Below are 15711 nucleotides of genomic sequence, written 5' to 3' on the forward strand. Positions count from 1 at the left end.
CAAAAGGTGCGATATATCTGGAGATTCCAGAGAAGACATCTGTTGTCCAAAGTACAAATTTTAGTCAGTTCAGAGCCACATGATTTCCTTTATCCTGTGCTTAGAAACATAAACTTCAGTTTATATGTACTAATCATGGGAAATTCTACACTTGCCTTCTAGAAACACCAGAAAATGAATTAGGATTAGATAATTTTGTATATTACATGGACATTAGTAACTAAATAATTAGACGAAATATAAGATTTCACAAAAAAATAATCGTTATTTTAAAGACACTGATGTTGAAACTTAGTTATCTCCCTTTCTGTCGTTAACCTCGCACGTAATGTCTTGTTTAGGTTCAAATAAGAATTTCAATTATGTAACCATTAGCTCGAGAAAACTATCTTTCTTTCTTACTTTACTTAACTCGACTAAACCGCGAGCACTTCAGTTCGCAAAAACATGCATTGTTGTGTAAGAATCAAGACCCAAAACCGTATTCCAAGTACAAAAAAGATTTCGGCATATGAGATTTCCCAATAAACGAATGAAAGGAAAAAATGTAGTGTGCGTAGGTAATTAATTTTTGGCCACGTTACTTCATTTGATAGTTCCATATGACGAGATTTCCAAGGAACATTTCTTTTGATAAACATCGAGGCAAATTCTAGGAAACAATCATTTGGGTATCCGTCAAGCGTGCCACAATGCTTCCCCAGAAAATGATGCCATACGATTACGCAGAACATGTTCGGTAGAATTTCGGTAAGCATTACGAGCGATTCGTAGAAACCTCCCCAAAGGATGGTATAGGAATGCTAGCAAGTGGGTTTTAATGAAGCATTCCTACATGGATGAATGATAACCATAGGCATTATATCGAAGGTCGACGAAATTATATGTGCGTAATGATGTATTTGTCGTACAATATGTAGGGGAACTGTTCCCATTTCCATCTCACTGAACATATATTAATTTCATCGCGAAATTTAAGCCGTAAGAAACGCATCAAATTTTCTTCATTGTTTTGTTTTTGATGGGATGAAATAGGATCAATGAGATGAAGTTCAGAAGCATTAATCCTATATGAACAAAGCGATGTTTATCAAAATGAAGGTTGTTTTTCCCACGAGTGTTCAGATAAATCTTCATCTGCTGAGAAATTCAGCACAAATAATAATATATTCTATTTAAAATGTTGAAATCAGTTTATTCTGTTATATATTTGTATTATCTGGAGGACATGAAGTTTCATGAACAAAGTTTATATTTATTCACGATTGTTTCCAATTAGTTTCAATTGAGTGCAATGCCTTTATAACAGTGGTGATGAATTTTCCGACCGCAGATGTCCATCAACCCAAGTGCAAATAATTTTCAATTTACGTTTTGCACGATTGGGTGCCCGGAAACATTACTGCCTCGAATTGAAACCACCAGGTGACGATAATAATCCTTTCCGATAACTCACCGTACAAAGCCTCGTATGGGCGCTTTCCACCACTCCGAACTGCAACGCCTGTGGGGTGGCCAATCCAAACGCCACCAACCAGATTGCGATGACGAATTTGATCGCTCGAGAGAGTTTCGACATGGTGTGGGATCTGTGCGTGTGTTTTTTTGTAGATGTAGACAGGAAGTAGAATGGAATGATTTCCTCATTAGTTACGTTGACCGCAATGATGCAGGGTGACTCGGGTAAGTTTTTCGGGTTAGTATTACTGCCGTGCGAGACCGAAGTCCGTACACCTAAGAATTTCGGTGTTTGTAATTCAATTATTGTAGAATTAAAAACAATAAAATAATAAAACACCGCTACTTAGTTAAAATGACCTTTTCCGTCAAAAACCTTTATTCGCTCGATCGATTCTCTATATTGTTTAAGGTCAACGCTCCCGAAGAACCCATATTTTTTGACGTCTTTAAGTATTTAAAAAAATTAAAACAAGAAATCGAAAATGTTCTGTTTTTCAAGATTGGCCTAACATTCGCCAGATTTTGGACGAACATCGGGTGAATTTTTCAGGTCGGTTCACGTGTAGCACTTTTCGGTTTGTTTTTTTTTTTAAATGACCTTAAATAAGCCAAAGAATCGATCTTGAAAAACAGGACTTTTTTGATTTTTTGTTTTAAATTTAAAAAATACTTAGACGCGTCAAAACACATGGGTTCTTTGGCAAAGTTGACCTTAAATAAAATAAAGAATCGATTGAACGAATAAATTTTTTTGACGGGAAAGGTCAATTACAAGAACCATAAGGATTTCGACCTCACACGGTACAACTACTGCTGTGGTGGCTGATATGTAAATATGCCTCAGGCTGGGTTCGCCCCCACATTCTTACCGAAAGGGATGACAAATGGCGATGTAGCGTTCCACGGTGAAGGACGTTATCGTCAGAACTGTGGCATTGGTGGCCGTCTCCGAGAGCAGCCCGGTGATGATGCAGGCCACTTGGTTGAATGGATAAGCGTAGGGGTACCACGTTCCGTACACCTCCAGGGGCATTCCTGAAAGTAAGCAGAGGAATGGGAAGGTTAATTTTAGTATTGTTAACAATAATCGTTTTATTTTACTTTTCTTGATTGTATGTTAGTTCAAAACACGGCTTTGGCAAGCTTAGTTTTATTACTGGCGTTGATAAAATTTTTGTGATATAAAAAACGCCGACAGAGGCTTGAGTGCTTTTGGGAAACTTTTTTCAAATGAACGTGCACGTTCTGCAAAATTTTATGCTAGACTTTACGTCGAAAAGTTCCTTCCGAAAACTATTTGCTTGCTTCTGAGATCTGCAGACTTATAGTCGGAATGAAGGTAGATAATCCGTATGACATATAAACGAGGATTCGAAACGAATTCCAACCGAACCTAATAAATACAAAGCGATAACATAGTCTAAAATATAGATGCCCCATAAGAATGACTATTTGGGGAAAACAGCAATTCTTAATATTTAAATTATTTAATCAATTATATGATTGAAAGTAATTTTTCCATGTGAACTTTTTTTTTAATAATTTTTCCATGGAGATTTTTTGTACTGCCGATAACAAACGACATTTCATTTCACAGCTCTAAACCGGATGTCGTTCTTTTGCGGAGGGTCGCCGAGACAGGATATAAAAATTCATTCGGTCATCAAACCATTGCCATTGTTGTTGTCGTCCTCGTCGTCCGTCTTGGAGAATTTATGCTTGGCGCGCTGCTACCTAGCAGAAATCGGATCCACCCACTTAGTTATGCGGGGTCTATAAAGTTCCAGCGTGCTGGGCACAATTCTTCCCACTACACCGCTCCACTTTTGGGTGTACAATTCCACAACATAGGTAGATATGCGCTTGTTTATTCCGTCGTGGTGACAAAAACAGATAGCCTTTTATCGTGAGATCGCAGGTGGCCGACGAAGGCATGATGGCATGTCGTCCGATGTGGGGGGGTTCTATTTCCGGTCTGGAAGAGATGGTCTCCCAAACAACAACATTCTTCAGAACTATGTTAGGAATAAGAATAGGCCAAATAGGATGATTGTCACGAGAAGAATAAAAAGTGGATTAACAAGAGGAAGAACGAAATCTGTCGAGCACTCTGACAGTGATGCTTGCGATGAATTGAAATAATTTATGCGGTATCCATTGGATCAGTACTGCATATACATATGTCGTAACTTTTCCACTGTTGTCACGTAAAACAAAACTTTCTCGGTCATAGCGTATTTCATTGATGCTTCTTCGCTTTGACGAGTACTAAATAATTGAAACAGCAGCTGACTAACTGTGCTGAAAACTCACATCCATGTTTGCTTTTATTATTTAAACGATTCGACAGCAACGAATATTTTTTGATCAATTGGAGTGGAGAATGTTTTGTTATCCTTACTGAGAGTTGTTATATGTCTCGAACTTTTGAATTTTTACACGTATTACGGATGTTTGTGGCATGGTGATTTAAATAATATCGCGATAATATCTTCCTCGAGACTTCGCAATTTTGCCACTACACTGTAAACCGTCGGTGACTATACTAATTATTTATATTCACGAAAGTTGGTTTATTAAAGTTATCATATGACGCAATGCTACTAGTTTGCCTCCCGTTCTTCATTTCGTGAAAACAAAATTGTGCTCTTACCCTACCCAATACTTTTGCCTCATCTTACTCACATATAACTTTTCCCTAAATTGCGTTCGGAAATTTCGTTCGAAATAAATAGCGTGAGCTTCTCAGAGATAGGGCAGGCAGCATTACTTGCCCCTACCGACATATAAGAAGCTTACGCTACCAATTCAAAACTTTCTGGATTGAATAAAACCGGAACAGAGCTAATTTCCTGGTATACCTTCTCGAAAAGTATGGGAAACATCTATTCCGAAAGGATCCCACCGCTTCGCGTGGGTGAGTCTAATCGGAATTTTTCCAGACAAGAGCAGAGTGTCGGAGAAATAAAATCAGCTTGTAACATTTATTGATCACGATGACTGGAGGCGACGCTATTCAACAGTTTTCCGATTACCGAAACGAAACAAATATTCTTGTGGGAGGACAAGTCTGATGCAAAATCTTTGTTGACACCATTGAATGCTTTGTAGGTTCGTGGAATCTAAAGTTAGTACTTTTAAAGTTCGCCGTCGCTGCAATTTATTCTATGTTTGGGTTGACAAATGCTAATCGTAAAGTCGCTGTGATTGAGCTAATGCTTCATTTCATAACGTTACTCGCGTGATGCTTTCAACGATGTGATTGAGTCGTAATTTTCCAACTGGCCCATTTTGTCCCACTCGTCTCGGCATCATCGTGAATATCGAAAGCGGAACGATCATGCTCAAATTAGCATATTATTCAGAAGCGGAAAGCTGTGTTAAACTGATGGCGTCTTACTAGTAGCTTGTGAATATAGGTATAGGAAAATATCACTCGTACGAGAAGTCAGTGCACTGACTGTTAGAAAATTGGCGTTTTGACATTGATAGCAGTCGACAGCATAACCAATTTGTTTATCGTGGCGGGTTCAAGCATGGTAATGGGGTGAACGCTGGGCTTAGTTGGCGTGGATAACGTAATCATCATTATGTTATTTGCGGGGCTTCTGTAGGCAAGCAGATAATCTTATCCGCATTTCACACGATTTCAAATGTTCACTAGAATATGGTCTGGCGTGTCTCGTAGGTGCTAGCTATGGCAAGATGTCAAGGATAAAACGATCTAAACCACAGAAATGGGCTATGGATGGATATTTCGAACGTATTAGTATTTTTGTGTCAAATATAAATAACGAGTTTTAGTAAGAAAAAAAAAAAACAATAGTAGAAAATATGGCACGGCAAATACTGGGTAATTCATACCATTGGTACTTCGCGTACGTGAAGGAATAAACCCCACATCGCGGTCCTTAGCCTCTTACCCAGCAACTCCTATCCCTACCTCCTCGTGGCGCTGGCTGGGATATGAGCAACCTTAGGGAAAATCGGGTAACCAACCCCGGTGGGAACTATTGTCGTATTCTGACAGAGAAGGGAAGTATTGATGAGTATTCCCAAGCCATTCACTGTTGATTCACGCTTCAGCGGTATCCCTCCGATTGCATAGTCGAAATGGTATAACGAGTGTTTGAAATAATCGAATATTTGAACACGTTTAACGACATTCGGTTGATGTGATACCATTCGGCAAAGGTTTCCAGTTGCAGTTGCCGAAAGGCTGCGTCATTAGGCTCTTTTATCGCAACATATAGCTTTAGAGCATCGGCATATACCAGTTTTAGACACTTTAAAAACAAGATGTACATCGTTCATGTAAAGCAGGAATAAGAATGGGCCGAGGTGGCTGTCTTGAGGAACGCCGGACCAAACTAAAAACGGTGAAGAAACGTGGTCTTCGATTTTACCGGATTTTTTTTACTGTTGCAATTTTATGATTCATTTGATCAAACGTCACTAAAAAATCCGTATAGATAGCGTCAAACTGATGACCTATTTCAATTTGGCATATCATATACGAGGTGAAGCAAATCAAATTGGTAGTTGTTGAGCGCTTAGGCAGAAATCCATGCTGTTCCGGTGAAATATTACTCGCGTAGCACTGAACTATCCTATGAAGTACTATTAGCTCTAGCGCTTCAGAATCTGCGAAGGAATATTGTCGGATCTACATCCCGTAGACGATTTCAGTTCCTTGCCAGCTGCGGTTACCATATCCTTATTATTTACAACGTTGCCAAATTGTAGAGGGAACATGTCTGCGATACTTTCAATCAATTATTTATTTATTATTTATTCAGACTAAGGCCGAAGTGGCCTGTGCGGTATATAAGAGTCTTCTCCATTCGGCTCGGTCCATGGCTACACGTCGCCAACCACGCAGTCTACGGAGGGTCCGCAAGTCATCTTCCACCTGATCGATCCACCTTGCCCGTTGCGCACCTCGTCTTCTTGTGCCCGTCGGATCGTTGTTGAACCATTTTCACCGGGTTACTGTCCGACATTCTGGCTACGTGCCCGGCCCATCGCAGTCGTCCGATTTTCGCGGTGTGATCGATGGATAGTTCTCCCAGCAGCTGATGCAACTCGTGGTTCATTCGCCTCCTCCACGTACCGTCCGCCATCTGCACCCCACCATAGATGGTACGCAGCACTTTCCTTTCGAAAACTCCAAGTGCGCGTTGGTCCTCCACGAGCATCGTCCAGGTCTCGTGTCCGTAGAGAACTACCGGTCTAATGAGCGTTTTGTAGATTGTCAGTTTGGTACGGCGGTGAACTCTATTCGATCGGAGCGTCTTGCGGAGTCCAAAGTACGTACGATTTCCAGCCACTATGCGTCTCCGAATTTCTCTGCTGGTATCATTTTCGGCAGTCACCAGTGAGCCCAAGTACACAAATTCTTCTACCATCTCGATTTCGTCACCACCGATGCAAACTCGCAGTGGGTGGCTCACATTGTCTTCTCTTGAACCTCTTCCTATCATGTACTTTGTCTTCGACGTGTTAATGACTAGTCCGATCCGCTTGGCTTACCTCTTCAGTCTGATGTAGGTTTCCTCCATCTTCTCAAGGTTACGTGCCATAATATCTATGTCGTCGGCGAAGCCAAATAGCTGGACGGATTTATTGAAAATTGTACCACTCGTGTTAATCCCTGCTCTTCGTATTACCCCTTCCAAAGCGATGTTGAATAGCAGACACGAAAGACCATCACCTTGCCGTAACCCTCTGCGCGTTTCGAAGGGACTCGAGAATGCCCCTGAAACTCGAACTACGCACTTCACCCGATCCATCGTCGCTTTGATCAACCGTGTAAGTTTATTCGGAAATCCGTGTTCGTGCATTAGCTGCCATAGCTGGTCTCGATCGATTGTATCATATGCGGATTTGAAGTCGATGAATAGATGATGTGTGTGCACGTTGTATTCGCGGCACTTCTGCAGTACTTGGCGAATGGCGAACACCTGGTCCGTGGTGGAGCGTTCGCCCATAAAACCCGCCTGGTAGTACCCCACGAACTCCCTTGCAATTGGTGCTAGTCGACGGCATAAAATTTGGGAGAGTACCTTGTAGGTGGCGTTCAGCAATGTGATTGCGCGGTAGTTGCTACAATCCAGCTTATCGCCCTTTTTGTAGATGGGACACACGACACCATCCATCCACTCCTGCGGCAAAACTTTCTCCTCCCAAATCTTGGTAATGACCCAGTGCAGCGCTCTAGCCAGTGCCTCACCACCGTGTTTAAATAGCTCTCCTGGTAGTTGGTCAACCCCAGGGGCTTTGTTGTTTTTCAGCCGGCCAATCTCCTCCTGGATTTCCTGGAGATCCGGAGACGGTAGAATTATGTACTGCGCGCGTTCTCCCAGGTCCATCACCATACCGCTATCTTCGTCTGCCACATCGTCATTCAGGTGTTCTTCGTAGTGCTGTCGCCACCTTTGGATCACCTCACGCTCGTTCGTAAGATGGTTCCCGTTTATGTCCTTACACATATCAGGCTGTGGCACGTGGCATTTACGTGAACGGTTTAACTTCTCATAGAACTTTCGTGTATTATTAGCGCGGTACAGTTGCTCCGTCTCTTCACGGTCTCGATCTTCCTGCTGGCGCTTTTTCCTCCGGAAAATCGAGTTTTGCCTGTTCCGCGCCCGTTTATATTGTGCCTCGTTCGCCCTCGTGCGGTGTTGCAGCAATCTCCCCTTATTAGGAACTTTTCATAGCCTTTAGCTTCGTTTAGCTTCGTTATGACCATATCAGCTGTTCTTGCTAAGGGAAGCACTGTTCTTCAATGTACAAGTCCTGTTGATTGCATGAGTTAGGTCGCAGAATACAAGTCATTGTAGGGAAGATGAGGAAATTGTAATGCAATTAAACGCCAAGTGTAACACCCGAATACACAAATGCACTAACTATGAGTTCAAGCAGAATTTATTGGAATTTTTGTGTTCGATTCGTGAGCAGAGTAGTAGTAGTAGTAGTAGTAGTAGTAGTAGTAGTAGTAGTAGTAGTAGTAGTAGTAGTAGTAGTAGTAGTAGTAGTAGTAGTAGTAGTAGTAGTAGTAGTAGTAGTAGTAGTAGTAGTAGTAGTAGTAGTAGTAGTAGTAGTAGTAGTAGTAGTAGTAGTAGTAGTAGTAGTAGTAGTAGTAGTAGTAGTAGTAGTAGTAGTAGTAGTAATAGTAGTAGTAGTAGTAGTAGTAGTAGTAGTAGTAGTAGTAGTAGTAGTAGTAGTAGTAGTAGTAGTAGTAGTATTAGTAGTAGTAGTAGTAGTAGTATTAGTAGTAGTAGTAGTAGTAGTAGTAGTAGTAGTAGTAGTAGTAGTAGTAGTAGTAGTAGTAGTAGTAGTAGTAGTAGTAGTAGTAGTAGTAGTAGTAGTAGTAGTAGTAGTAGTAGTAGTAGTAGAGAGTAGAGAATTTTTGAGTTTTACCGGCCTACATTTTTATACGGTTCTAAAAAAAATATATTTCTAATAATATGCTCATGAGTATTAGTAACTGGTTACTGGCTTCTATTGTTTGATTTGGAAAATTCTGAGATTATTTGGTCACAAAGTAGGAAACGCTTTAACGGCGTTGAACTTACTTGCATGTTCATTATATTTGACTTTTTCGCTTCCCGATACTTAAACGATTGCATTTGCCATTTTAATAATCCTCTTAAATTTGTATCTAATTTGAATGTAATTTGAGTGAGAACGCGCGGTTTAAAAATTGTATGACAACTACTATGAAAACAGTAACTTTTATAGAAAACCGTTTTTTTTTATCGCAGGAGCAAGTATCACACTTAAAACAGGACTGCAAATGTTAGTTCCTGAGTGTAGAGCTTAAGCCATTTATTGGACAACTGGACGAGCTATCTGTGACCTTATGCAGAAATCTTTCATGTCGGTCAATTTCGAATATCTTCTATAAGTTTATTTTCGTTTCCAGTTAACAAACATTTCTTATTGCAATCCCATTTCGTCCACATATTAATAATTTTGATTGTTCTGCCATTCAGTAAGGGTAAGACGGTATAATGCGCCCCACCTGGCCAAAACGCCCCCCTTTGACTTCTAGAAAACTGTTACTAACTAAGGGTAAAAATCAGTTAGTACCTTTAAATATTTGTAAAATATTTGTATTTTTGTATTACACAATGAAAATAATAGCAAAATACAAAAAGTTACAGTTTTGATGTAACTTTTTCTGGAGCGACGCTTGCATACTGTCCGCAAAACTTGCACTGGAACACTCAGTTTGGCAACCAGATACCTTTTCTCAGTGGTTAAAATGATGTAGGAGAGAACGGTCCAAAATGCACCCCTTAAGGTTTTTCGATGTTTTCGCCCATATAAACAAAGATACCCAATGATTTCAACGTATAGGTGCAACATTTACAAACCCAGCTACATTTCACAATGATCTCCTATTCCAAACAATAAAGTTTTCATGACTTTCTAACGCATTTAAAAAATGTTTTAAAAATAGGCCTGGGGCAAAACGCCCAAATGGTGGTCTAAAATGACTCAATTGCATGTAAAATGATGGTGAACGCATGGTTGTTTGTTTTTTCTTAATGCATTGAGCTAAAATCTTACGGATATGGTGGAAGAATAGCAAATCGTTAAATTTGAGTGAATATGAAGGGTTTTTGCTTAATTTTTCCAATGGAGCTCAATGATGGATAACTAATTATGAATTGTAATGGTAATATTCGTTCATAAATGTACTACAACAGATTATATGAGTGATTTTATGAATGAGGCCATTTTGCACCATGGGTGCATTTACCACTCTCCCCTAAAATTGCCTCCATCTTCAAAAATGTAACGTATTTCAAAAATATGTTTCACTGGTCAAAACGCCCCAGTGTAGGCAGGACGATATGCCCTTACCAACTGGACACAAGCGCGGCGAACTTGCAGCAGTTGCTTCCAAATTATATGGAAACTATTGAAATGTAATTCAAACCTGCTTAAATGGACTTATGTTGGTTTTTTAATATCAAGCACATAAGGATTTGTAACCTTTTTAATATGATAAAACCCCTACTAAAGAAGGACTATGAAACGTCTTTGATTAAGGTTGGGGCTTATTACCCTAGCACTTTTCGAAATCCATTTTTTCACGACTGTTCAAATAAGCTTTATTAATTGTTTTCTGTAATATTTTTTATGACTACTAACTGGCAATACATTTGCTACTTTTTGGACTACCAAATAACACAAAGTTTGCATAAATTGCGTTGAACAGTAAAAAGTTATCAAGATATTGACTTAGGGGTGGATCACTGTCGATCGTGCGAACTATCTGCTAACTCAGCAGAAACACTAATAAATAGGCACCCTTGAAAACTGTTCTGCAGCTCGCATAAAACCTTATGGAGACGCATGGTACATTTGTGCAAAGATTCATATTGTGACAAAACTTTTCATGCAAATTTCATTATATACGTTGACTTAAATAAATAAGCATGTGTGCATGAATTTGTATGGAACTAGCATTAAAGGAATACATACTGCGATTAAGAAATCAGTGGAGTCATGATTTCCAACAGCAGGTTCCGGGGCGTCTCTAAGCGATTTTCACAACTCTTTCACGGGTGTATTGTCCAACTCATCCAGTTTCTCGTAGTTTGCTAGTTTTTTTTTGTGTTTCTAGGGATCCTAGTTTTTTTAGCAAGATCAGCTGGAGTACGGATGCTATCATTCATAATGGAGAAAATTCCGATTTACCAATTTCAATATGAGTCAAACTTACCGTTTTAGAAGAACTTCATAACGGAAACTCTCCAAATTGTTCTGCAGTTCAGATCAATTAGTATACCAGGCCAACTCCGCCTGGTATCAGACCTAAATCAATTTTAAAAACATTTGTACATTTTAGTGGGTCGCGAAACGGCTAACATGTCCAAAAATATTTCGTCTTCAAAAAATTGTATTGAATTTTTTTAATGCAAAAGCGATCTAGCCTCTATATGTACAAGCATCGTATCGCATATACTTTATAATGAAGCGATCGTAAAATTTCTCAAATATTATTTACTCCCTATCGCAAGGCTTGTGAAAATGTGAAATTTAGGACTTTTAAATAAAATAAAACAGTAAAAATCATACCTGTTTTCGTCCTCCTTCCTCTCAAACAATTATGTTTGATGCTGTTTTGTTCATATTTCGTAATATCATAAAATTCCACACGTCTCAAGAGGAGTTGAGGCAAGATCTTCTGCTTCTTTGTTGGTTTTTGGGATCCCCACTGAGATATTTCCACCTCGAATTTTAGTGTTCATTTAGCACTTCCACAGTTATTAACTGCAAGGTTTCTTTTTTGCATGGTTTCTGCAAGGTACCATTTTTGCATTCTTACATCATGAGGCTTAAACGATAACACGTTTATGCGTAGGGAATGGAACCCAGCCATCCTTAGCATGGTCATTTGAATTCCTTTCGTTTTGGAATTTGTTTTGCGCCCATGGACTGGATGATCTCTTCTAGGTATCGGATTGGATTACTGATACGTCAAGAGAACGATTTCCTTTGACCTTTGCAGCAAAGATTCTGAAAGTTCCGGACATATCCTTTGAGCACCATATGACCAGTTCTATTTAATGATAATATAACGATATATATAATTGATAATATTTGTGATAATTGATAATTGATGCTTCATGGCGAAATTATTTGAATGGATTTCAAGCGTGAACTGATCACTAAGCTGAAGTCGAAGGAAGTCTCTGACAATCGTCAGAATGCTTTCCTTACGGGATAAGATGTTGATCCATGCTTCATCGAGCTAAAGGGATCTTTCTTAATAGCCCTTTAATCGCCAGGATGTTAGAAAGGGAGTCTTTCGATTATCTGTTTCATGCCTACTTGAGAGGAACAGTTTTGCTAATTATTTTGTTTTAATTTTGCAGGAGGGACCACTGTGTGTCATTTGTTTCCCACTTGTGATGGTAATTCCGAGGAAGAGTTGGTCGGGTCGAGTTGTCGTCTGTGTAACGGGAATATGGCTCGGAGGAATTTCCCGTTCCGAACATCCGGCAAACCATCGTCGATGACGACGATAATTGTTTTCTGTGTTTACCAAAGTTTTACCCTGGACCGGGGCCGGGGGCGGGGTCGGCGACAGCGATGTAACGACTTTGAAATCCGAGAGGCTTTCGATTAAACGAACATTGCCGTGAAGGGTGTGAGCTTGATGATAATGGGGGGTGATTATTCAGGATCAGGATACTTTCGAAAACAAGCGGCACGGACCCTTGTAAATACCGTGCCGATATGAGCAAATATACGCTTTAACCTGTTCAGGAAAATGTGAAGCGTGTAATGTAAGTGGATGGATGGTGCAAGTTCATCGTTCCGAGCGTCTTTGAGTAATGTTTTGTAGGAATGTTACCGGAGAAGTGGAGTTTGTTATGAGACGAAGATGGGCTAAGATGCTTCATCTTCGATTTCCTTGTCATTGAAAATAAATCAAATGTTAGATCAGTTTTGCTCTACATCGCAATTATTTACAAATTATTTTCAACTTCCCAAATTTTGCAATATAGACAATAATAAAAGTTATAAGTATCTCAGGTATTTTCGATACCCCAACACTTCTTTACAAGCAATCATCTTTCATCTTTCACCATTCAATATAATGTCCCTCCTAGATGCATCGTCTTCCACTCTCACATTAGTCGAGTCTGCATGAATGCCAAATCATGACATTCATGGTTTGGTATCAGCAACAGCCCTCAATTGAATCATCTGCTGCTCGTTTATTCATGTCCGACCCCATCAGGTCTGATGGCTCATTTTTATTACGATTCCGGCACAGGAAGGCAGTTTCATGCACGTAAGTACCAGACAGTACATAAAAGTGGCGGCTTCATTGCAGGCCCTTTCAATGAATTCGTTTGCTGGCGCACATGTGTGTATAATTAGACCTGGAATCTTTTCGTTCTAGAAACGATGTTTAGGGAGGATTGGCCAACAGTAGGGCTCGATTAATCGATTGATGATTCTTGAGGTGCAATCAGACTTATTAACTGCAGAACCTGATTTCGAAACATGTTATACGTTCTATTAATTGGTGCCATTCCTTTGAGATTCTCTAGTGTATTAAAATTCTAACACAGAAAAAAAAAATAAACGATATGTAAAACAGTGCCCAACAGTGTTGTAAAATGTCATTTGCATTCGGTTGTATAATTTTCCCAGAACTTTTTTCTGAAGGTAGCCATCATTCCTGAGGTATGACGAACTTATAGCGCGTAAATGTGCCTACAACTTTGTCTAACAAGACATTGCTGTAAATATGTAATCTGAGGCGTGGGAGGCAAAATGTCATTCAAATGACATTATGTCAAATGACTCGTGATATTTTGTAGAGTTTTCACTATCCAGCCTCATATGTAAAATCAAAAATCACTTTATACGGTTCACTTTCAAAATCACTTTATACGGTTGAATATCTTCTTCTTCTTCTTATTGGCATTGCATCCCCACACTGGGACAGAGCCGCCTCGCAGCTTAGTGTTCATTAAGAACTTCCACAGTTATAAACTGCGAGGTTTCTAAGCCAGGTTACCATTTCTGCATTCGTATATCATGAGGCTAACATGATGATACTTTTATGCCCAGGGAAGTCGAGACAATTTCCAATCCAAAAATTGCCTAGACCGGCACCGGGAATCGAACCCAGCCACCCACAGCATGGTCTTGCTTTAAAGCCGCGCGTCTTACCGCACGGCTAAGGAGGGCCCCACGGTTGAATAACTTACATGGGGCAATTTCTTGATAGACCAAACGACCTTGGTCTATTTCACTACCTGTCTAGTTCAGTTAAAGAATTTTTGCTACCCAACAACCGGTTTCTGATCATTTTGGCCAAACGTCACGTTCGACAAAACGGCATGGCATATGGCCAAATCACTTATTGCCTGAGATGAGATAAGACAACTGTTCCGGCCGGAGTCATCATATTGACCTGAAATAGAAACATAAACATGAATTGTAATAAGTAGAAATCAAATAACAAATTAATTACTTATCGAATCAATCTCCACCATCTGCAGCATATTTGTATTTTGTTTTGATCTCGTTAGACATACACGTACAGTAGTAGTAGTCAGTTATGAGTTACCACGCACTTATACACTATTGCGTACCGCTGTAAACAATCAAAAGTTGCATGCAAGAAAAGAAACGGAGATAGGAATGTAGACAGAAGTGTTAATATTGTTGGATTTTTCTCCAGATACAGGCAACTTTCCCAACTTCGGAAATAGTGCGCTGGATTTGCCTAAAGATGCGCTAAACAACGCATCAATTAGTTTGACAAATAAAACTTCGGAAGAAAGTTCGGTTCGGAAGTCCCGACTTCCGAATTCCAACTTGGTGCTACGCCGACAATATATACACTGATCGTACGCCTAAGAAGATGACTCGTCAACCTTTATAGTTCCTCATGTACAAAAATTAAAATAATTTAGGGACAATTTTTTTGGGAAACGACTGTGGGGTTTAATCATAGATCATTAATTAACGGCTACGCAGTCTCATATGATTCAAACGAGTTTTTATTCGTCCAAACGAATAAAAACTCGTTTTAATCATATGAGACGTTTTAATCATATGAGACTGCGTAGCCGTTAATTAATGATCTATGGTTTAGGGACAAAACAATATTGAAAATCATCTCAAACTGAATACGACATGCAAGAATCAATAGAGACAAAATGATGTCATATGAGTCCATGGGAAGGGAAACAGTATAAATATCGTCCCAGATGCCAATGTGATATCAGTTATCAAATCGTGATCAAAGTGAAATATACTCCATCCAAATCGTTATTCCAGTGTTCTTATTCGAAACCGTGACTCTGTAGCCGTGAACCGTTGCCAGTAGTAGTAAACCGTTGCCAGTACCAGTGATTCCTAGCCAGTTCGAAACGAAAAGTAGTGCGAAAGGTGAAACGCGAAATTAACCCTTAACGACCCGGAACCTAAAACTTTCATCGTTGAAAATTAGGTCGACGCGAAAACATTTGGTGCTGTAGACAGGATGCCTTCGACATTCACCATGGAACAGCTAGTGCTGCGACGCTCCGCAGTGGAAGGAAAGTTGAAGCGGTCCACGACACGAGTGAGCAAGCTCAAAACGGACACGGTTTCCATCGACGAACTCAACGCTGAGCTTGATAACTTGCATCTTCTTTGGCAAGACTTTCGAGACCTGCAAATCTCTATTCTCCGCCTATGTGAGGACGCCGAGGCCATCGA

At 39.9% G+C, this 15711-nt stretch overlaps 1 protein-coding gene across 1 annotated transcript in view; it reads right to left on the reverse strand.

Annotated features, from left to right (window-relative positions):
* LOC134224292 (pyrokinin-1 receptor-like) overlaps positions 1 to 15711 on the reverse strand; it is a 220522-nt gene that overhangs the window by 37008 nt on the left and 167803 nt on the right. Inside the window, exons 4-5 of the mRNA XM_062703629.1 lie at positions 2331 to 2496; positions 1457 to 1589 (exon numbers count right to left, since the gene is read on the reverse strand). Of these exons, the coding sequence (XP_062559613.1) occupies positions 1457 to 1589; positions 2331 to 2496 (299 nt within the window). The remainder of the gene's footprint in view (positions 1 to 1456; positions 1590 to 2330; positions 2497 to 15711) is intronic.

This window comes from Armigeres subalbatus, chromosome 1 (genome assembly GCF_024139115.2).
Source record: "Armigeres subalbatus isolate Guangzhou_Male chromosome 1, GZ_Asu_2, whole genome shotgun sequence".
Classification (NCBI taxonomy): Eukaryota; Metazoa; Arthropoda; class Insecta; order Diptera; family Culicidae; genus Armigeres; species Armigeres subalbatus.